Below are 23723 nucleotides of genomic sequence, written 5' to 3'. Positions count from 1 at the left end.
AAATGCTTACCAGGATTTTAGCCGAGAGTCAACAGATCTGTTCAGAAATTTGTTATGAAATCTCATAGCCTGCCATTGTGACCAGTAGATACTGTTGCAAATGCACCAGCTGTTCCTAAACTGTTCTTTTGCTTACTTATTTGTATGCTGGGTATCTTTGTATACTGTTTTTTTTTTTTTTCCTGGAATTGAAGTTTAGGAAGTAACACATCCAGCTGCAAGTCAGGGAGTATTTCCCAAGAACTGGTAGAATTTAGAAGCAGGAGACAAAGTCCCATCTTGAAATATATGTCAGAATTTTAACCAGGAAGGTCAATAATTGTGAAATCCTTAGTGATGCACATATTCCTTAAAAAATTGTTTGTCAGAGATATTATGGTCTTTATCTAGCCTGTTGCAGAAATCAATTTTTTTGTTGTTGTTTTAGTGAACGTAATGGAAAAAAATCTGATGCCGACGTATCTTCTGGTAATCATAATGTAATCTTCTGGTTTTATAACAAGAGTGAACTGGAATAGAAATTCCATTATGTGGAATCAAATGGAAATCCACAGAGCTTAGCAGTGAGTCAAGAACTTTTATCGAGCACACAGCTCTGCTTCTTGAGACAAAAGAGTAATTGAAATACAAAAATGTTGTCATCTTCCTGATTTGGTCGAAATGGGCGAATGTAAGGTTAACATGCTGCCAGTCACTACTTCTGCCTTCGGTGCATCTGCCATCCAGCTCCATGCCTGGTGCTTTTTCTCCTTGCTGATTCTTCTGTCTCCTTGCTATTTGTTCCTTTAGATCTTAGCTACTGGAAGGAGAAATTGTAGGGAAAGTTGTGTCCCATTCTGGGATATAGAAATGTTCAGCACAGATCAAACATTCATGTAGTGTACCTCCCGAATATTCACAAGTCTTTAGAAGGTATAACAAATGACATCTGTGAATTTAAGTTCTTGAAGCTAGGTAAGTTTATGAAGTAACAAATGGTACTTTGTTGACATTAAAGGGATCCTGATCAATTTCTAAGTGTTTGCATTCATGTATGGAAGCTTGTTATGTATTCAGGAATTCTTGAAGTAAACGAACAGCTGCTTTGCTTTTTTAGCAAAAACAACTGTGTTTGCAGAAGTTAGCAAAAAGTCAGACAACTAATATAGTCTCATTGACTAATTTGCCAAAGTTTTAACAGGTATAGCCATGCAGTGTATCATAAGGAAAGCAGTCTTACAGTCAAAAGTACATATGTTGCACCTAATATGCAATCTCCAGTTTTCTCTTTGGAATCTCTTTTGTTAGAATTTGCTATTCTGTCAGATATTTACAGAGACATGAACATGTTTCTGTCTTTTATGCTGGCCTTCGTGGGGGAGGGGTGGCATGTTTATGTTATTGCAGTATTGGTATACAAAAGATGACTGTCCTTGTGGTCATGCCTGCAAACAAAATATTGGCATACAAGCCTTAAACTTCTGTGCTAAGAAAATGTTGGGGTATTTCCTTCTCTTTCTTCTGAAGGAGGGAATGACGTATTTGCAGCTCATCCAGTGAGACAGGTTAGGCATGTTTCCTGGATGAGGGATGTGAATACTTAGGCAGAAAAGGTAATTAAGGAGTAGTTTGTAATGTGGTCTTTCTTGTTCAGAATCTTTCTCAAGTTATTGCAGTTATCTAAAGATTTTTTTTCCTCGAGATTAGATCTGTTAGTAAAAAATGTTAAGTCAAGGTTTTTGTCGGTTTCTCTTCCTCCCTTAGCCACCAGCCAGTAGCATTAAAGTATTTTCTGAAGGAGAAAAAACAGCTTGATGACAAGGAAGGTATTCAGTTTCTTTACCCAGTAAAAAAAAATATATATATATTGCCTTGCTGGTTTTTTTTTTTTATTTTTTTCATTTATAGCAATGGAAAAATGTTAACACTTGAGTTTGATTTACAATTTTGAAGATCCATAATCTGTATCACTCTGCTGCGTGATTTTTTTTTCATTGATTGGTTGATTAGGAAACAAGGGATGGCATGATTCTATAATGTTCATATAGTGACTATTAATGAGTTTCTGAGCTGATCTTAGTTGCTGAAAAAAAGATAAGTAGATGTAACATGTTTCAATTCATGCCTTCTAGTTGACAAAGACAGAATGCTCCTGCTGCTACAAATTGTTTTTCTCCGAGTGTGCTTTAAACAGCTTTCCACAGGATGGTTACGCATCTTGCCTGAATTTATTTTCCTATATATTTCCTGATCTACTACAGTCATTTGGTCTTAAAATTTCTATCTACTCAGCGCTTGTAGTGTTATGAGCTTCTGGAGCATGTCTGAGCAAACAAGGGATCCTGGTCTACTTGAATTAACTTCCAGCTACAAAATATCATCTAGTATTCTTTAGATTTGCTGAAACATCTGGGTATTTGGGTCTTAAGCTTTTACCTACTTTGCTTAGCAGATGAGTTTCATTCCTTCTCGTGTCTCTCCTTTCTTCTGTTAACTTTCATAACTCTATGAGAAGAGAGATGAAGAAGCAGAAGTTTTTTTTAAAGTTGAGTCGTGTAACATGTTAAGTAACATCTCCAAGCTGAAATGTGAACCTGAAATCCCTCACAGAAATTTAAGAAGTCATACTGTGTGAGAGGTTAACCAAAGTGAAAAGTGACTTTACAGTGCCCCTTCTTTTCTGGATTAATTGGTTTCTTAGAACTCAGAAGTTTAAATGAGAAGAGGAATTATATTGCTGAGAAGAGAGGAGTAAAGCCTCAAAGAATTGTGTTGCATCTTTTTCATAGGAAGGTCCTTACCACACTAAGCAGTATGTCAGGCTTATGAGTTCAAATTAAAAGATACTTCTGCCATCATATTGTGCCTTTGGCATGAGAGAGGAAAAAAATAGCTTATCTAAGTCAACACTTAATTCATAATTGAGACTAATTGCCTTCTTTGCCACATCTTAGTCTAGAATTCACAAAATCACAGAATTGCTCAGGTTGGAAAGACCTTCAAGATCATCAAGTCCAACCGCAACCTAACCATACTACCCTAGCTCTAACAACCCACCGCTAAATCATGTCCCTGAGCACCACATCCAGACGGTTTCTAAACACGTTCGGGGATGGTGACTCAACTCCAACTCTTTACTGGGCTGCAAGTACACACTGCTGGCTTATGTCCAGCTTTTTGTCTGCCAGAACTCGCAAGTCCTTCTTCACAGGACTGCTCTCAGTGATTTTTTCTCCATGTCTGCAGATACATCTGGGATTGCACTGACCCAGCTGCAGCATCTTACTCTTGATCTGGTTGAGTCTCACTGAGTTCTTGTGAGCCCACTTTTCTAGCTCTTAGAATAACAGAGTGGCTTGTGTTAGGAGGGACCTTAAAGAGATTGAAATGCCTCTTGAACGCTGACAGACTTGGTGCATCAGCCATCTTTCTAGGAAGCCTCTTCCAGTGTTTGACTATCCTCACAGTAACGAAATGTTTCCCAATGCCCAGTCTGAACCTCTCTTGTCACAGCTTTATGCCGCTCCTGCATGTTCTATCATCAGTTCCCAGGACTGGAGCTCAGCACCTCCCTCAGCTTCCCCTCCCCGGGAAGCTGCAGGAAGCAATGAGGTCATCTCTCAGCCCAGCCTCCTTTTCTCCAGACCAGGCAGCCCAAGTGTGCTCAAGCTCTTTACAGGACATGCCCTACCACCTTTGTTGCCCCCCTCTAGGCACATTTATTGTGGAGCCCAGAACTTCACGCAGTATTTGAGTTGAGGATGCACCAATGCTATATATAACAGGAGAGACACCTCTTTTCACCAGCTATAGCTAAGTTGTGCATAATGCATCCCAAAATACAGCTTGCCCACTTGGCTGCTTGCGCTGGCTCATGCTGAGCTGCTGCCAGCAGCACCCCCAGGTCTCTTCCTGCTGAGCTGCTCCCAGCCACTCATCTCCCAGCCTCTGCCTGTATCCGGCATTACTCCATTCCAGCTGCAGCACCCCCCATTTTCCTCTGTTGAGACATCATGCTGTTGCTGATTGTCCAATGCTCTAATATATCCAGATCCCTCTGCAAGGCCTCTCATCCCTCCAGGGAGTCAGCAGCACATCCCAGTTTAGTGTCATCAGTGAATGTACTGAGGATACATTCCACTCCAGCATCCAGACTGAATGATAAAAATGTTGAAAATAATTTTGTTTCTTTTTGCTGAAAATATTAGAAGAATGGAGGGATACTGAAAGTGGCAAGAGAACACCAGTTTATTTTAGAAAATACACTTCCTTAAAGTCCTTGGACGTTATGAATAATTACTGGTGAAAATCTAGATATAACGTACACTGTGTTTTCATAGTAACAGATAACTGGTTTATCTCAGGTTGTTGGGGAGACAATGGCATACTTCATTCTGATGAGAATTACTGCAGGTGTGAGGGAGTAACCAGAACTCATCATAGCAGTTTATAATACCCTTAATAAAAAAGGGTATTATTTGGTGGTGTACAATTAGAGTCAAACTGAAGTTCACACTTCAGATCAGAATATTGTGTCAGCCAGTGTATTCAAGCCTTGTAGACCATACGTATGTTGTTGACATAGTGGCAAGTCAAGGAAATTAGCAGTCTTTAAAGTCCAGCTGTTTTTTTGCTATTTCTGGCTGCTTTCCTTAGAAGAATGTCAGTTTTGGCAGTATAATGAACAACATAACTGTTGTGTTAGGGTATTTTTCTGTTAACTCTTCATTTTCTCTGTAGCCCTGAAGTGAAGCAGCATCAAGCATTTTCTTAGAAGCAAACTTTTGTATAAATGCTTTTTTAAAACATTACAATGCTTTTCATTGCAAATATATTTTAACAATGAAGTGTTTTTTTCCTGCTGCATTGCCTGCTGAAAAAGTCTTTTGTATTACTCCTTTGGACACTTGGCAAACTGCTGATGGGAGCTTCTGCCTGCCAAGGGTTTCTGGGGCAGGCATGCCCCAGACATGATAGGCTGGGCAGTGTGAACATAGCTAAGAGAGAGCTGGGGAGTACTAAATACAGCATCAGTAAAGCACTTGATGTTACTGAGTAGATGTTTCTATTAATTATGTTATTAATATCTCTTCACAACTCTGTGGAGTCAAGTGAATATTGTTCTCAAATTATAGATAATGGAGGGGAACTCGAGCTATTTGTTGAATGCTGTATTATCACTTGTTAGGAAATCAGATAAGTGGAAGGTTGGAATTTGTGACTTCTCTAAGCCCACTAGAGAGTGCTGTTTCCAGTTAAATACTCCAGCCCTTATTTTTCAATAATAGAATGCATCTCTGGGGCTTTTGGAGGAGGAAAGCAGGACAGAACAATTGGGGCATTAAGATTAGAGCTTTTTATTACATCTGAGCTGGCGAGAAGCAATGGAGAAGCACATCCATTCTCCCATTGCTGGTTACCTAGAGAGGTTGTGAGACAATGTTGTGCTGTGACTTCTTAACTTCTTAAGCACGTAGTCTTTTAACGGTATGCTTCATTTTCTGAAACTGCAATGGTTTAGCAGTAGTAATGGTTGTGTTGAGTCTTTGTTAGAAATAGTGTGGGTACATGCAGGAGCATTACTTCTCTCCAGACTGAGTTTGTGGAACAGACTCTGAAGTTACCGTTACATTCTGTAATGAAGAAAGTGTGCTGAAGTGCAGTGCACAGTATGAACTAGTGAATGAGAATACTGAGAGTAACTAACGTGCAATATTGTAAATACAGTAACGAGGCATCGTAACATCTAAGTAGAAAGCTGGAAGTACCCTTTTCCTAGTTTTTCTGGACTGTATAACCCGGTTCCGTATATCTTCATACTGAGTTTTTAAAGGAGTGCCGGAGGCCTTTATTAGCATCATGAAAAAAAATGTGGAGTTTGCGCAAAAATAACTTCTGCGTGAAGGGGAAAGACTGGAAAATGTCACTGAAGGAGGCTAACAAACGTCTGCTTTCACACATAAGTGCTACAATTTTCTTACGGTATCTGATTTTGTTCTTTCTAATACCAGCGTCTTTTTCTTTAGTCACCTTTCCGCACCTTGCAGGTTCTGCTCCTTCATGGTCTAGTCTTATGGACAGCAGCAAACAGTGGGATTACTATGCACGGCGAGAGAAGGAGAGGGAGCGGGACAGAGATCGATCTCGGGATCGAGATCGGGACCGGGACCGAGACAGAGATCGAGAACGTACCAGAGACAGGGAAAGGGACCGAGATCACAGCCCATCTTCAAGCGCGTTCAACAGGTTAGTGCAACATCTTAAACATGCTGCAGCTCTGCTCTGGGCCCTGAGTCTGTGCTATGTCGTGTACTTCAGCTTTAAAGTCCAGTGTTCAGCTGTATATTCCAAAGAGATGGAGGGTGTGGCCTCCCCCTGCCCCCTTTACAGTTGGAAACTGTAATTCAATTTCTAAATGTAAAACAGAAATGGAAAAGCTGCAGTTTATGTCCAAGTTGGTTGTAGTGTTTTACGTACAGATTAAAGGTGGGATTTAAGCACTGCGTGTGAGATATTTTGCTCTCTTTCACCTAGTTGTTGTACAAAAACCTGAAGAAGTATTTGGTGAATCTTAGTTGCCATCTCAGTGCCATGAGCAATATGGAACAACATTTGACCTTAATTAATGGTGTTGTATGCTGCTGAGATGGGTACTTCAGTCATTCACACTGGCTGGATACCAATCTGTCCTACCTTTTTAAAACTTACTTTAAAGTCAGCAACTTTTTTTTTTTATTTCTTTTCAGGCAGATAATTATTCTTCTTCAGGCTTTCAAACCTAGTTGCTTTAAAAAAAAAAAAAGGCACAGCTATTCTGTGGTTCATGTGCACAAGCAGAAAGTATTTAGTGTTGAACTTGCTGTGACTCTGTAGTCATGTTGGCTTGCCAGATTTATCCATATTCATTTTGTTCAATATTTGCTAAATATTTGGGGGTGGATGTCTAGACTGCGTTTCTCAGTTTTTATTGTTAAATTTCAATTTTGCAGAAAAATATACATGAGCTATTAAGCTGATTGTTTTTACTAATGGTTTTACACTGGGGGGAAAGGAGAACACCCAGAGTCAACGTGAACAACTTCAATTGAGTGACGAGACGTTTTGCACAGTGTTTGTTAGCTAAAGACCCAAACTAGATGCAGGAAAACCACTTTTCCATGTGTACAGATGCTGAGATTACTGCAGTGATGTCCTCTCCTGTGCGCATGTGCTGCGTTACGGGGTCAGTTTGTAAGAACTCAGCCCAATCTAAACATCTGTTTCTCAGACAGCTTGATTGAAGGCCAGAAAGGAGCCTGGTCATTCAAGGGTGCTTGAAATGAACCTTAATAGCTTCCAGGCCCAGAGAAATCTCTGTGCTGCTGCCAGAGTTATCTGCAAAGGAGGGGGAAGAGCAGGCCTCAACTTTTTTTTTTTATGTGACTAAATTATCCACCATCTGTGGCAAAGCTGTTGCCACATGGCTATGTTAAGAAAATGGGAGGCCCTTAACTCTAAAAGTTGGTTTGGGAATCACAGAGAAGGTGGAAGTGATTTAAGAAAGACAGAACATGCAGGCATAATGTTTCTGTATGTGTTGTTTATATATAAATACATATTTTAAGAAGGTTTATTTCAATTTTGTGCACTCAAAAAATTGAGCTATAAGGAAGAGAATGTGAACTATTCTAGAGACAACACAGATGCATTGCTTTTATTTAAATTCCCTTTGTTTAAACTTAAGCAATACTATGGTGAGATTTGGGGTAAGGATCATCTTGACCTTTTTACTGCTCAGAAATTACTCTTTGATATGTTTTTGGCAGTTCTTTTATCAATTTAAAAAATAAAATGTATTTCTTAGAAATGTAAGAAAATTGGATTATTTTTTTTTACTCTATTAGCATAACCGAAATGTGGTTTATAAATTACCCCTAGTTGTCTGTGTTTTATTCCTTCTTTGCCCTGCTGTCCTCAGATGAAATTGTGTGTTTTTATGGCATACCCCTTGAGAAAATGCAGTGGGTTTTTTTTGGACTGTGATTTCTTCTGCAAAGAGTGTGGTTTGGGTTCTGTTTTGATAGCTTTGCGACAATTAGTTGCTTCTGAAATGTACAGATCTGTATTTGATCGATACCTTACCTGTCTCATGGCTTTTCCTAAGTAGTTAAAAAAAAAAAAAAAAACACCTATATTTCTGAGGTCATGGGAGCCAGTAATCCAGCGTAGCAGAGCAGACTAGGATCTGTTTGGCTGGAAAGCAGCTTTACAGGAAAGGACTTGGTGTCCAGGTGGATGACAAATTGAGCAGGACTGAACAGTCTGTGTGATAAAGGTCAGAATGCAGTGAGCTGTATTCCTTAATGAGGTCTTAAAGAAGTGATATTGACATCTGCGTCACTGTCACAGAAGTGACAGTTACACGATGCCAAAAGTGGAACACCTCTGTGCAGGTGACCAAGCACTGGCACAGGCTGCCCGGAGTCTGCGCAGTCTCCTCCTTGGAGGACATGGGCACCCACCTGCTCTGGATGTCCCTGCTTGAACAGGGAGTGGACCAGATGGACCCAGAGGTCCCTGTCAACCTCAGCCAGCCTGTGATCTGCCACAGATTTGATTGGCTTACTCTGAGGTGTGTGGTTATGAGTGCTGAATTTATATTAATGGAGCCGTTAATCAGTGCAGCTGTATTACTTTGTCATAAGTCAGAACTTTGAGCTCCTTACAAATAGCTGTAGTTTTCCTGATTTCAGTGTATGAATATTTGTAACGTTTCTTAGAAAAACAGGAGTTTCTGAGTTTTGTCTGATGCTTCTCTACGCTACCCTAAATTGCTGATTTTTATTTGCTTCATAGTACAGCCATACAAAATTTCATGGAACGACCAGGGCTTCAGACATCCGCCCCTTCTCTGAGTTGTTATGCATAGCTGTAATGATCACTGATGTAATATTCTCATTTGGGAAATGGCCACTAGATCCAAGTTATAGCAGATAAAATTGTTTTGACTTAAATTCTCACTGCTGCAGTGCATGACAAATCTCTCGAGGTGAGCTGTTCTCCTTGCATGATTTGTCTGATCTGCTGCTGTCAAGGCCTCTGGAAGGGACTTTTTTTATGATAAATGTTAGCAAAGAAACATGAAGAAAAGCGTGAAACACTTGGCTTTTGTCAGCTTAATAGTATCAAAATTGTTGCAACCTCAGAATGCCTGGTTATGTTGTATCTTTCTGTAGGATTCCGTAAGTCCAGAGTGTAAGGTGAAGAGCTTTAATATCCCTTTTACATAGGTTGTGAGTTTAGTTTAGAAACACAGAAGCAACATGAAGATTTTTTTTGTCATTTTTCTCAAAAGCGTGTAAAAATTTCTTACGTATGTATACATACTGCTTAGTGTTACTGTTCTGAAAAGATCTTCTTTTAATCAGTGATGAAGAACGATACAGATACAGAGACTATGCAGAAAGAGGCTACGACCGTCATAGAACAAGCAGAGAGAAAGATGACCGGCATAGAGAGAGGAGACACAGAGAGAAAGAAGATACGAGACACAAGTCATCTCGAAGGTTTTGATTTTTTTTTTTTTTTAATAGGATACTAAAGACTTACTTAACCAGCTTAAAAAAATAATTTTTTAAAAGAACCCTAAACAAAATGGAGTTCTGCGGAAAGACTGTAAACACTTAGATGTACTACTTGGAACAAGGGTGCTGTATAAAATGTGGACAAAGAACAGTGTTGGCGCTGAGTGACTTCATATTGATTGATGAATGTGACTGTCTTAGCTTGCGAAAAGAATTATGCATTTGGGGGAAAAAGATCTAAAACAGTGGGTGAGAAAGAGGTAGAGTGAAGCTGACATTCATCAGCGTTAACACATGAACTTAGTGATTCTTAAAAAGTAAGTAAAATAACTCTTACTTTCACTCTGTAGGAATTGTTCATCTTGATCCTTTTTGAATTAGAAACTCCGGGGAAGGAGATGAATAAGGATGTTAAACTTTTAAGGCTACTGATAGAGACGTGACATTACTAAAAGTATTTCTATTAGAATATGGGTTGCTAATCTAAAAAATACTCAAATATCCCAGTAAAAAAATAGAGGATGTGTGAATGTACATACCGCTATATGAACAATTCAGACTGATTTTGATATCCAACTACTCTATGGGACAGAACAGGAGCAGGTGCCCGTTGTCAAGTATGAATGCAAAGGCTGTAGTTTTTGGTACTCTAAGTGGGACCTGAAGGGTCATGCAACTGCTTGAGGTATATTTTCTCTTTTTTTATTTAGTAACAGCAGACGCCGCCACGACAGTGAAGAAGGGGACAGCCACAGAAGGCACAAACACAAAAAATCCAAGCGAAGCAAAGAAGGAAAAGAAGCCAGCAGTGAACCTGCTCCTGAGCAGGAAAACACTGAAGCTGCCCCCGTGGAATAGGCTTGTGTGATTTTTGCCTATTTGCATATATATTAGTGCCAGAAATAGATTACTATAAATCTTATTATTTTTCTGGTTATTAAAATAATTTGTTCTTAATCTTGTTCTGTTAGTACAAAATTGAAAGTTACTTGGTTTTTTTGTTTTGTTGGGTTTTTTTGGAAAACAAAAGAATAAATTTTTCATGTTAAGATTCCTGGAGTGACTTTCATTTTTAAGAAACACTGAGAAAACATCTTACAGCTAGAGGCTGATGCTCTTTCAACATATGCAGGGATTAAACTCTTTGTATTAAATTGTCTCCTTTTTTTGTAAGCCGGTGGGGAAGGTCATTCTCCTGGCTTTAGAAGCAGTGTGCACTCACTTTATTATACACCAACATCTGGAACAGGGTGAGTTCATTATAGCTTTTGGAGGTCATATTTGAAAAGATCATCCTTTACTGCAGGGACAGGAAGAAATTGCAGACTCTTCAAGAACATTATACTGAAGCGTAATGAAAACAATAGAGGAAGGGGAAGGTGCTGACTGTTCTCAGGCTGATGGAACACTGAGTGAGTGTGGTGATCATACACTTGGTAATTACGTCTGGTTTGCGTGGGCGCATAAGGAAGAATTAAACTAAAATTAAATAATCATCCCTGTTGCTTTTCAGGGGCTTAAGAGAAAGTTCATTTTAGTCTCTGTTCTAGGGGACAGCTGTGCCTAACATGATAAAGATGAACAAACAGCCTCTCTGCATTGCTGGCTTCTAGGAGAAAAAAAAAATAAGACTTTGAAAAATGGGTATCTTGCAGAGAAAGACAAAGAACTATTTTAAGAAAAAACTAAGTCCAGTGTCACTTTCAGATTTCCTTCTAGCACAGAGTCATGTGAGATTGGTGTGGCAGCATGGCAGAAATGACATTTTGTCATCAGGGTACCAGTTCATTTTCTTTTGGATGAGAATAACATCTATACAAGTACACAGTTACAGTTATTTTTAATAATTTTAGAAATTTAATTCACAGTTTTACAGACTAACAAACAGTACTTGAAAGTCTTGAAAATATCAGCTTTGTGCTGACCCGAAAAGGTACATATAACCAAAGTGCTAGTCATGTGTTGGATAAAAACCTTCACCTGATTTTTGCAATTAGAAAAATTGCAAGGATTTTTTTCTGTAGATTATTCAAGGATTTCTTTTCATAAATCAAAATAAAGTGGGTAAGCAGGAGGTGCTGCTCCCTACATTTCATTATAATAATAATGCATTAAATATATATATATATATATATATATAAACAAAAAAGCTTGAGAACATGGGGAAGGAATGACTTAAGTCTGTAGCTTAAATCACTAAAGTGATTCTTTGACGGGTGTCCTTGCTTTGTCTAAACTTGACTTTTCTTGACATGCAGGTTGAAATTTCACAAACTGTTTCTTTATAAACACGTATTTGACCTCCCCAAAAGCAAAGATGGCCAACATCTGTAGTGTTTCTTCTTGTTTTTGTTTGCCTTTCTTCTGTGTTACATTACTTCTTGTAAGCTCCATGGAGACTTTTTTATAAAAAAGTGCCAGGCCAGGAGACAATCGTGAGAGTAATTTTTCCTTTCAGTTCTTTGAGCATCCTTGCCAAACAGGCATGCATCATTCCTGATGTGTTTCTGCCATTGACAGCAAGGAGGATGTCACCACATCTGAGAAAAAATAAAAAAGCGAAATATGAGAATATTAAACAAGGGCACTTCTCCTTGGCAAACGTCAAAGTATGTCCGTACATTGGGTGGGAGAAGTGTCACTATTCCTTCTTGGGCTCACTGCTGTTCATGAATAAGGGAAAAGAGCAGCACAGAGCAGGGTTCTATCACTGTCTATTCAAGTGAAAATTTGGTTCCCCTTCCTTTTATAATCCCCTTTTAAATACTGTGTAGTATTGTGGTTGGATGGTTCTGTCATTTGGTTTGGCTTTTATATGAGCTGGGAGCGTAGGTAAGCTTCTCTACTGGCATTATTTTTACTGCCCTGGAAATCAAACTGATGTAGCTTTTTACTTACTTACTTATACTAGTGATTGCTAAGAAAGACATCCACAAATACTCTGCCATGGAAGTAAATCTGTTAACATTCAGGACACGTGTCCTGTTTCCAGAGCTTAATTCTGTACTCCATGGAGCTCACTAGAAATTTTTAATTCATTAACACAAAGTATGCTTATCTTCCTACCTGTCAGGGGATTCCTTTTTTCCCCCCATTTACACTGTTCAAGCAAAGCTTGTTTAAAAAATAAAAAAATCTAGATGAAAGCCTGCCTAGTGAGAAGTAGCACTGACCATTACCTAATTCTTCCATCGTTGTATGCTGGTGTTCCCCCGACAATGGATTTGATAAAGAAAGGTTTGTTCCCAGTGTGTTCTTCGTAGCCTCCTACAATGCTGAAGCCAAGGCTCCCGGCTGTATTTCTTCGTAATACGATTTCTTTGCAGCTGTACAAATACCTGAAACAAACCAGTCTGATTAAATGTCTTATGCCTAACTTTGGATTAATGAGGCATCTGCCTCTTCTCATGCTCGTAGAGTGTTCTGAAGATGTGAAATAACAGCAAAGTTCCCCTGCAGTAAACATTTGCCATTTCCTTCTTTACTTTAGTGCTGCTTTCCACCACCAGTTACCCTTGAAGTGAAATAACTAGCTAGTCTTGAATTTAAAACAATAAATCACTTGCTTCACATGGTGAGATTTAATGGAAATGTTCTAGTTACGATTGAAAGTGATGAAAACACTCTTCAGACTGGATTTAATATTTGTAAGCTGTAATTCCAGAAACTGTATTTCATTTGCCTCATACAATCCAGTGACTGCTTTTATCTTCTGTGTGTGATTAATTGTGTCAAAAGTAGCCAGGCATAGAGAGCTAAAAAAAAAAAAAAAATCCAAGTCTGATGCATTGAGCCAGAATTACAGCAGTGGCAGAGATCACACGAAGAAGAATACTGGGAAGAAGGAATCCTGAGCTGTTCTTGCCAAGCAACATGGTGACTTGGAGCACAGAGGATGAGCAGATCCCATTCATTTCAGTCAGTGCACTGGAGTTCTGAGTCTGCTGTTGGAAACACAGCTTGTCCGCACTATAACTACTATCCGTATTTTTTTTCTTTGTAAGTGAGCTGCAGTCTGCCACTCATGCCTCTTGTCTTTTAAATCTATTTTATGATACTGTAGGTTCATAGAATCGTAGAATCCTTAGAGTTGGAAGGGACCTCCGAGGGCTGTCTCGTCCAACTCTCCTGCAATGAACATGGACGCCACAGCCAGATCAGGTTGCCCAGGGCCTTATTCAGGCTGGCCTTGAAAGTCTCCAGGAACAGGGGATCAACCAGGTTATGCTTATTCAAAGTTTAGCTGAAACAATGAATAGGGGAAAGTAAGAGTAGTGTGAGGATTAGACTCTTACACTTCGCATATGGCTCATAACTACATTACTTAGAATGTCTGTTTAGTTCTTCTTTTTCATTTTAACCAATTAGAAAAAAAATAATTAGTTACAGAACAACAGAGTCTTCTGTCCTTAGTTCTTAATCCACTCATCATTATCAGTTTGCCCAGGAATGACTGAGAAGGCTGAAAATCCTTCTGCTATTCCAAATCCAAACTGACAGGCTGGCCTACAGCAAGCAACTGCAACAAGCTCGGTTCAGAAACGCTTTAGGTTTCTAAGAAACAGCTGACCCTTCTTCCATAGAAGGATTAATAACCTTATCTCAGAGACCACTATGTCTAGCCTTTTTAAATTTTGCCAAATAGTGCTTTCGCTGTGTTTCTCAGCAGGATTTTATAGTAATAATCAATTAGTCCCCCAGGGCCTACAAATATTCACCTGCTGCCAGGATGGTAGGTATATAATGTTTGTGCAGGCATTCACTGGCTGCTAATGTAAGAAACAGGTGACATGTGTTTCTTTCCTCAGCAGCCAGGCATTAGTGCTTTACCATCTGTGGACTTAAATGTGCAAAATCACTCAGGACCTCTATGTTTGATGGTATTTATCAAGGTCATGACCAAGCAGTGCCAGGGCCCAGCTGGTAGTGCTATTACTCCATGCTGGTTTGGGGGACAGGGGGCCCTTCTGCCCAGCACGATGCTCTTTACCCAAGGAAACTGAAAGGTTAAATCCTGATGCTATAGAAAAAGCTGTCAAGCAGGTAAAGACATGAGAAGAGGATGCAGTGAAGACAAGGTTCACATGTATTTGGTACAGCATTCTGTAAAAACAACAGCTACACAGTTTCCATCAGTCTGGAAGGCACAAATACACACTATCAATATCTACGCTAGATTTAAATAAAATAGAGATAGCCTGCTGTACCTAATTACCAAGCCAAAAAGTATTTTACGGCAGTGGCAGACTTTCAGTTGCTTACTGTCCTTGCACCAGCTCCTGAGTTGGAAGAAACTGATGTTCTGATATTACAGAGCACAGAATTTTCATTTCCTTTAGGATGAATGAGGTACATCTAGCTCCAGTATTTTGACTAACCTTGGAATTAATTGCCAGGGCACCACTGTTCCTGATCATCTGGTGGTGTTCCTACTTTGAAGATCTGCAGTGACCTGCTGAAACCAGACCAGAAAAATCACTCCCGCTTACCTGATACCAGTTCTGAAACCACCTGTCCTCAGCCCAGATGTTTTGTTCTGGGGGTGAACTCCTGTGTCCTGCCCCAATGCCCCATGCCACCTACTGCTGACCAAAGGGACAGCCTGTAACCCGTCTCTTCAAACTGGAGGTTCAGCTTCTCCATCCTATAGGCTACAGGGCACAAACACAGCAGCGTGGCACACGTCAGCTATTCATCAGTGCTGCTGGGAGCACGAAAGTGATGCCAGAAGCTCGACGCAAGGGATGCCAAGCTACATCCAAGGCTGTTCCTGCAGCATCCTGAGCAAAAAGCAGCCTGAAGGGGGGTATTTCATTTGGCTCCTTCCAGCTGTGTAGTAATTAAGACAAGCTAAGAAGTGCGACAGAGAGAAAATGAAACAGTACTTGCGTCAGTTGAAGATGCTTAGTGTGCCTGAGTAGATTATTTTTCTGCGGCAATGACCCCCAGTCCGTGTGATCTGACCCAGTTAAGCTGCCGTAACCCACTAAACTGCAAGTGGTCCAAAGTGAACCACCCTCTGTCTGCTTGTAGTCTTTTGCTGCTATCTGTAAGCACACCAGTGTTCAAAAAGCTGAGGACGAGGATCTGCCTTAGATTCGAACCTCGAGGATGAGCAGCCTATACACAGTCCTATTATCATAAGAAATGCCACATTCAAGCATCAGTTACTGCTGCACAAGGAGTTAAAAATTGCCCGTTTTCAACAGGAATGTACTGCTCCCTCCTGTTACAAAGCGTAGGTAGCACCGTGATTTTGGAGTCAAAGCCAACCTGGCAGCAGAAGGACGGCAGCAATAAGGTTGGAAAAACATGGCACTTCCCCCTGCCCTGCAACAGGGGGGCACCTGGCACCTCAGAGGAGCGATGTGTGAGAACTGCACCCATTGGGGCCTGGAGGGAGAGTTAACTGGGGAGAGCTTCCCTCCCAGCTCCAAGTTTTAGGCCCAGTACTACCCCTGGTTTGCAGAGTGACTGTGGCCCACTCCTGTCTTTCTCGTCTCACTTTGCAGAAGAACAAAAGCACTCCTGTGAAGTACTAATGCTTGTAAATGTTATGACAAGATGATCTATAAAGCATTTTTAAGTGCTAGCTGGGGGAAGGAAACATAGGGAGAGAAAAGAAAGGAGAGCGGGAACACTAGCTGGAGCAGGAGAAATGTCACAGGGCCGGGGAAATGTTTTTCACCAGCTGCTGCGCATTATTTGCTCTGTGCATTCTAAACAACATTTCCCTCCAACAATAAACGTGACTCGTCTTCCTCAACAACAAAAAATTAAATTAGCTACCCTGAAATAAGTCTGCAGGCTGGAACGCTTACGTGTCTGCATCACTGTTTCCTACAGCCCGCAGCCCCTGCGCCCGTGCAGTCCAAGTTTTGACAGATGTCAGACTCACATGTGTGTCTATTTTATAACCACCCCATACTGGACCGTGCTACAGAAAGAATAGAGAAGTTGTTTACGTACTAGCAAATGATAGAAAAGTGATTGAGGCCAATATTAAGATTGCCAAAATTCAAGTGAGTTCCGCAAACGTTGAATTGTGCAGGACAGCTTTTCTAAGGCCGTGAGCTTCAGTGAGGAGAGATAAGCTGTCTGATTCTGCTGCTACTGCCTTGATCCAGAAGTTTTTTCTTACACAGGTGTGCACTGCCCATCTTCCCGAGTACCTTACATGATCCCTTATAGTGATGATTTTGACGCTGCTACCTTTCCACCAGCTGTTCCAGTTGTTCTTAGATGCAGGCACCTTGGAGCAGTCCCTCTGGTAAATGGTATTATTTTACTTCACCCTCCTTGCTCCATGGTTGCACACCAGGCACCTTTCCCAGACAGGCCTGTCTGAAGTGTATGTGGACAGAGAATAATTTTCTGTAGCAGCGTGGAAATTCATGAGACTTCTGGAAATACCTCGAGATCTATCGGGCTGTGATCCTTGCCAAAAGCACGCTGAAGGACAGGTAGGGAAAGACTGAATGCTCAGACTGGAGGGAAACAAGCTTCTTATGATACATCTATATGAGAATACGTTGTAAGGGAAAGCAAAGAGTCCGACTGTACCTAATGAGCAAATCCAGATCTGATACTCGTATCCCCCATGCACCAACCAACTCCTTCCGAGGATGAAGTGCACCTTTGTTACCATCACTCCTGCTCAGCCCTGGCCCCTGTCTCAGCCTGGTGGTGGGACCAGCATGCTGGCCCAGCATACTAATGCCCTGCCTTGGGTTGGCAGAGAAGGGCCGCACTGTGCTTGCTGTTGCAGCTGGGATGCGAGCACAATGAGCTTCCTGTCTGTAAGCTTGCTGACATTGGGACTGATTTTCCTTCAGACTAAACGGGTGGGAGAGGCTTCACACATGCAGCCTTTGGAAGGAGGGATAGAGGGAGCTTAGATATTGCTTTTACATGGAGAAAAAAATACCTCCCTTTTCCTCAGACACTTCAAAGCAGTACTGACGGATGGGAATACCGGGTGTGAGACTGCAGCACTGTGGAGCTCTGTCCTTCACCTCGATCACCTCACTGAGGACGTGGGAACTTTGGGCAGCTGTGGGAAGGAGAGGAAAAGCAGGCAGCTCAGGCTGTCTATGCAACACAGAAAAGGTGAGCTGACACCAGATGCAGGCAGGGTGCATTTCTTGCGCCCATTTAGCTATGGACTTGAAGGCAGGACTCAGCACCACAAGGGCTGCTCTGCTTGCCTCCTCTCTACAGGGAACATTACTCATGCTCCAGTGCTGCATGTTATCACCTGTAAAATGCAGTGGTCACACTCAGGAACGCAGAAGAAGCGAGCAGAAATGAGAACCTCACTATTTCTGCCTGTCAGCAGTAAGACTGGGAGAGAGGAGTTCACCATTCCTAGGGGAGCCAGTGATAGGCCACTGGTTTTCTGCTTTTTCTTGTTATTGCTTTTCCTTCACAGGAAGGAGAGTGCAGTCCTCTCCACTGCAGGAGGAACCTCCCATCCTCAGGTGACAGGCACACAGCCATCCTGCTTTAGACAAAGGTGTTACTTCACACAGGGTCACAGAGCACACCCACGCAAGGCACACTTGGCCATCACAGCAGAGCTTGCTGCAAGGTGAAGGAGCTCAACACAGCTCAAGGCAGGAGGAGGAAGAGCAGCAAATCTCTGTGCAAATGAGAAGGTGAGGTCATGTCCTGAATTTGGGCAAAGGCCCACCTGTGCTGCAGACTGTCTTTTCTCACAAAAGAAAGACACTTTCTGAACCACCACCAGCTTCAGGAGTATGGGTGGAAATAGCTAGTAGGCTGAATTCTTCATTCTTTGAGGGCGGGGAAGGAGGAGTCGCCACAAGTGTGGTGCTGGCTTTGTTCATCCACAGATTCACAGCACGTCCTCAGTTAGTACTTCACAAAATGTCTCTGAAGCTGCAGGTATATGCTGCGTGCACCAACTGGGAGAGAACTTCACGGCATGCGACGTGGCTTTCATTATCCTTACTGAAAGGACAACACAGCTGCTTCCTGTGTGTGACAAATGTGCTTCTTCCAGTCGGGGGTGGGGTGAAGAGAGGTGATCTGGAGATGCTGGCCAACTGTACGCACTGTGCAACATCTGGGCAAAGCCAAACAATCCAGCTGCCTTTGGTGAGGGAGAACGAAGGCTGTGCAGCTTGGGAGCAGCAGGAGGGGCAGCTCTGCCTTCTGCAGGGTGGTCGAGCCAAGGCCTCCATACAAGTTCTTCCTCTCACTCCCTAAGTGCCAGATACGTTTTCAGGACTGGAACAACTCAGGATACTTCCCTCCCTTGTGAGGGGATCAGCATGTCTATTTTTCCATGTACACATACCTACTTACAAAAGGGAGGTATTTAGAGGAAAGGCTGTGACGGAGCCTGGATTTAATTAACATGTCAGGGCAATGAATCAAGCCAAAAGAGAGAACTGCCAGAGAACACAAATCTTTCCTCCCACTCCCCTACAGCGGGAGGCAGCCGCAGCCAGACTCACCGGGGCAGCCCCAGCCACATCACCCAGGACGGCGACCACTCGCTGTGCTCAGTGGCCTCGCTGCGCTCCCGGCCATCACATGTCCTCATTTCCAGGGCCTTGAGCACCACTGAGGAGTTGGTGTTTTTCAGCAGGGCCACAGCCTCATTCCGGCTGACTCCTGTCAGGTCGATCCCATTCACATTCAAGAGGATGTCACCTGTGATGAAAAGGGATGGTTGAAAAGACCCCACAGATGTTGCTAAGCTGCAGCCCCACCGATAACAAGCAAAATCCAGAGCCAAGAGCTTGCTGTCTAATGAGACTGTTGATGGCACCACCTAACCCACTACCCATAAGTGCTGTGGTTGCCCTTGCAGAGGGACACCCCCCTCCAAGTCTGGGCTGCTCTTGCTGCACCCCATCTGCATCCCCCTTGCTGGCAGCCCCAGCATTGCTGAGTGAACGTCTCCTGTGGTCTGCCCCTAGGAGGCAAGCAGCAATCCGAAGGCTGCTCAAAACCTTGGAGGCTTATGGTACTGTTGTAACATCACGTATTCATTTGTTTCTAATTTTATCAAATTAACCAGGCTGAATTTTCCATGCTGGGTTTGTCTGCCTCATGATGAATCTATTTATTTATTTATTTAGGAAAATGCATCCCACTGAGAGGCAGTTATTTCCCAGCAGGAGAAGAGGGGAAAAGCTGCTGGTTTGCTCCTGTTGTTGTGTTGTCACTCATGTTGTGAGGAGAAGCTATAGTTCCTGCAAAAGGAGATCCCTGCACATGCTGGGGTGGGCTCCAGGGCTTGAAAAGGTCCATTCTCTCCCTGTTCTGACTGTCCTTCTGCTGTGAGGAGCAGGGCAATCCATTCTGTGTAGTCAGAATTTCCCTACAGCTTCTGGGCAGTGCGACCCAGGTGAAGCTGAGCAGACAGCACTCCCAGAACAGTGGGATCTTTCACCATTCCTCTGCCCTCTACCAGTTCCTGCAAAAAAGGCTGAAAAAATACTCCTCATCTTGCTCCAATGGCTTGTGCTCATGGAGGGGGAGAATCCATTAATGTCTCCTGCTGCATCAAGAGCCAAATGGAGGTAAAAAGCCAGCGTTTCCAGGCAAGATACTGAGCCACAAGGCATTAACATTGCTTCATATATGATGGGAATTCTGCTCTGTTATCTCTGTTAGAGCTCATAAATCATATCACAAACAAGCTCAAAAATGTACATTAAAAAAACCCCACAACAATCATGAATGTTGCGTAATGAAGATTTCAGCAGTTAGGAGATGGTGGTGCAGGCTCATTTTCCTGCACAAAATGACTGTTTCCTACCACAACATGCCTACATTTCCCTTCACAGAGATAGTTTCTGCTGTGAATTATTCCTTTCCTGGGGGCAGACTTGAGACCCTCTCATCTTCCACCTCCCAACAGAAGCCTCTGGGACAGCAGAAAGTGTCAGGGTGTGATGCTCTTGCACTATCCCTATTTTTCAAAGGAACTCTTTGAATTAAAGCAGGCTGTCAAGATCCCTGTCTTTTTACCTGTTTTTATCCTGCTGTCTCTGCTGATAACTCCTCCCGGTTCAACACTTATCACGTAGATAGGTAAATCCCATTCTCGGTTTGTTGCTCCTCCTGCCACCGTCATTCCCAGCGATTCCGTGTGATCTTTCCGGACAGCCACCACCTTCTCGTGACAGGTGACAGTGTGAAGAGTGCTCTGTGGTGGGGAAAACAGCAACAACAAACACGGTGGGCATGGAGACCCCCTGACAGCTTAAGCATTTTCTGCCAAAGCAAGTATTCACCAGGAAACACTTAGGGAGTACCAAAGAACTTGACAGCTGCCTGTCACACATGGCCTTAGGCTCTGTGAAGTCAGAGGTACAGCCAAAATAACCCACACCTTAAAGTCAGACACCGCTCCCACTGGACTCAGAAGGGTTTTAGCCATGAAACGAGGAGGAGCAGGTCTTTGAAGTGTAAAAAAAGAAGAAGAAAGAAAAGTTCTTGATGCTAAGGTCAGCTAGGACCACCAGTGTTCCTCACTTCCATAACAATCAGGCTATGACGAGCCCTGCCCCTCTTGCAGAAATTCTCTTGGAGCTAGAATAGCTGCTAAATGTATTTCACATGTAACCCCCGCTCCCTTCTCATTCACAAGCGTGACCTCACATTCATAATATGCAAAAATAATCTATAAATCTCATTTAAAGCCACATTAATCTCCTCCAATCAATTTCATATCCCGCGAAGACATCCCACCTCAATTCCTGGGCCAGCAGAGCAGAAAGAGGAACAGGCAAGCCATCACCAAGGTGGAGGAAGGGAGACAGCAGCAACAGCGTTATATAGGAATAGGGAGGAAAAAGGAACAGCCTGGGTGGGAATCCTATGGTGCAGGGACAGCCTGGAGTGCTTGTTTATACACAGTGCCGGAATGGCTTCATCTTTAGGGAAGCTGCAGACCCTCAGGAACAAAGAGGCAAAGAATTTGGTGAAAAAGATCTCTTCGTCACTGCAACTGACAGCAAACTGAGCCAGCTGTTTGGACACACCATCTCTGTGTGCAGGGCACGGGCACAGTGTCAGTCATTGGGTTTATGGCTTGCTACTGAACCTAACCATTTCTGAGGCCCTTTTTCCCCCCTTGAGAAGGAATGGCTGTCCATCAAGAAACAGGCGCTTTCTGAAGTGAGTCGTAGAAGGGCACTACTAATTTTCACAACAACAAAATTTGTAATTTTGTAACAAAACATGCAGTTATGATTACTGTTGAATGCTAAGCATTCGGGGCAATCCTGTTACTCTTGCCATGTCCACCACCTCCCAGACACCACAAATGCTAGCTGATAAGCCAGACAGGGCTCTATTTTTGAGGAGTCAGTGCTTTCTAAGCAGTGCTGGCAAACAGATTGTCCTGCTACATTTCAGCGAAGAATCATAAAAGCAGTGGTAGTTGTATACTCAAGCACGTAGGATCAGTTTTCCTTTGAAGCTGCTCTTCCACGTGTCCTTCTCCATGGCTGCAGATAGGGAGGAATTAGGGTGGCTTGGTTGAGACAAAGGCGGTGATGAAAGTGAAGCAAAGCCTTTTTTAGTAAACACGCATAGAGCTTTCCTGGAAGGACCACTGATAATGAGTAAACCAGTTGAAAGGCAATGTTTATCAGTGACTGCATTTCAATGCATTCTCTTCCAAACAATTGTCCTCCTCTGTCATTTTGAAGTGACCTCAGGGGTCAGAAGAAAAATATAACAGTTCATTTTCTCCTTTTTAAAAAATATTTGGGGGTATGTTTACTGTAAAATAAATATTTGCAGCAGATTATCACAACATCAAAGCCATGATGCATGTCTTGCAGGCAAAGTACATAGCTGTGTCTGGAAGATGCACTTTACCTGAAGGCTAACCTGCTTGTAAGGTCACAGAACATCCCCTGCTCAAGCAATGGAGTGCTTTAAGTACCGGACACTTAGTGAGAGAGGAGCAAGAGAACCATTCCAATTTAAAACAAGTGTTATTTAATTAATGGCAAAGCTCCCACTGACTTCAAAGAAATCAAATCTGGCCTATTTCTGCATTACAGCCCTGCTCAGCAGCCTCCACTGAACAAGAAAGTGTTCCTGACATCTTCTCTTTTCTGAATCCAGGCAGAAGCCACAACCGTTCGGGCTGGACATCCCCTCACCCTGCAGACCAGGAAGCAGCTTACAAGGACCCAAGTCTCCCAGCACACCATACACGGCCCATCACTGCCACTGCAGAAGGAGGTGGCCATTACACATTGTGCTCCATGTTCTGATGGACGATCACCATCGGCACCGGCCTGAAAGAGAGCTGTCTTCTCACTCTTTCCAGATGGATACAAGTTGATGGGAGGGCAACAGCTTGTCCCAAAGTGATGCCTCAGCCCTGGTATGAACCAGGTGGCTGCTGGAAGCTGGAGCTCAATCTTGGCACCAAATGCAGCCAAGGCTCGTGAGCAGCTTGCAACCAATGTTTATGAACATGAGAGCAACTTCCCTCACAGATAGCGTGCCCAACCTGCTAATACCACCTGCTAAGGTAATGTCAGGGGAAAAAATAAACAGCTAAAATTCATCAAAATCCAGCTAAGTTAGCAATCCCTCTATCAATAATGCATAACAAATCAATCCCACTGATGGCAGCGGGTAGCAGATCCACCAAACCACACACACGTAGCAAACTCCCGTGACAGTAAATTGCAGCCAATATGCACTACACTGCCTTGTGTGTGAGCAGGAGCACACACTGCACTTGGACACTGTGCACACCCTAGGCCTGCAAGCATTATGCCTGCACTAATGTCTATTTAAAAAAATAACCTTTTAAGCCTGCCAAAGCTTAGAGTTTAAAGATCTTGAATTGCAAATGACGCTCAGTTGAACCTTCAGCAAAAAAGCAGGAGAAATTCAAACTGACATGCTTGTACTCTTAAAAAAGGGCAAATAACACTCCAGTAGTGATTGTATAATCCCAAAAGCCTGCAGTGTGTGGAGATAATCGTGTCCACTGGCTGTACTAATCTACAGATCTATTGCCAGAGCATCTTCTCTGAAGATAGGCTCTCCACTGCCAGCACAGAGATGAAGAGAGGTGGGAACAGCTCAAAGTTTTGTTTCCCGGCTCTGATCTTCCCTGGACAGTGCCCCAGCAGTGGCATTGGGCAAAACCCCACAGCAGCATGCCCA

At 42.6% G+C, this 23723-nt stretch overlaps 2 protein-coding genes across 4 annotated transcripts in view; one reads left to right on the top strand and one right to left on the bottom strand.

The window, feature by feature from the left end:
• Window positions 1–10591, top strand: part of FIP1L1 (factor interacting with PAPOLA and CPSF1) — a 40715-nt gene extending 30124 nt beyond the window's left edge. For 2 of the 3 annotated variants that reach the window (XM_021394441.1, XM_021394439.1), the window contains 3 exons: window positions 6006–6225; window positions 9387–9524; window positions 10253–10591. In XM_021394441.1, the coding sequence (XP_021250116.1) occupies window positions 6006–6225; window positions 9387–9524; window positions 10253–10400 (506 nt within the window). In that variant the 3' untranslated portion in view covers window positions 10401–10591. The remainder of the gene's footprint in view (window positions 1–6005; window positions 6226–9386; window positions 9525–10252) is intronic. The other variant, XM_021394440.1, reaches the window with a different exon arrangement.
• Window positions 10704–23723, bottom strand: part of LNX1 (ligand of numb-protein X 1) — a 33209-nt gene continuing 20189 nt past the window's right edge. Inside the window, exons 8-11 of the mRNA XM_021395499.1 lie at window positions 20550–20727; window positions 19025–19223; window positions 12722–12880; window positions 10704–12082 (exon numbers count right to left, since the gene is read on the bottom strand). Coding sequence (XP_021251174.1) covers window positions 11947–12082; window positions 12722–12880; window positions 19025–19223; window positions 20550–20727 — 672 coding nt within the window. The 3' untranslated portion in view covers window positions 10704–11946. The remainder of the gene's footprint in view (window positions 12083–12721; window positions 12881–19024; window positions 19224–20549; window positions 20728–23723) is intronic.

This window comes from Numida meleagris, chromosome 4 (assembly GCF_002078875.1).
Source record: "Numida meleagris isolate 19003 breed g44 Domestic line chromosome 4, NumMel1.0, whole genome shotgun sequence".
In the NCBI taxonomy this organism is placed as follows: Eukaryota; Metazoa; Chordata; class Aves; order Galliformes; family Numididae; genus Numida; species Numida meleagris.
The sequence above is the reverse complement of the archived record's forward strand: the minus strand, read 5'-3'. Positions and strand labels throughout refer to the sequence as shown.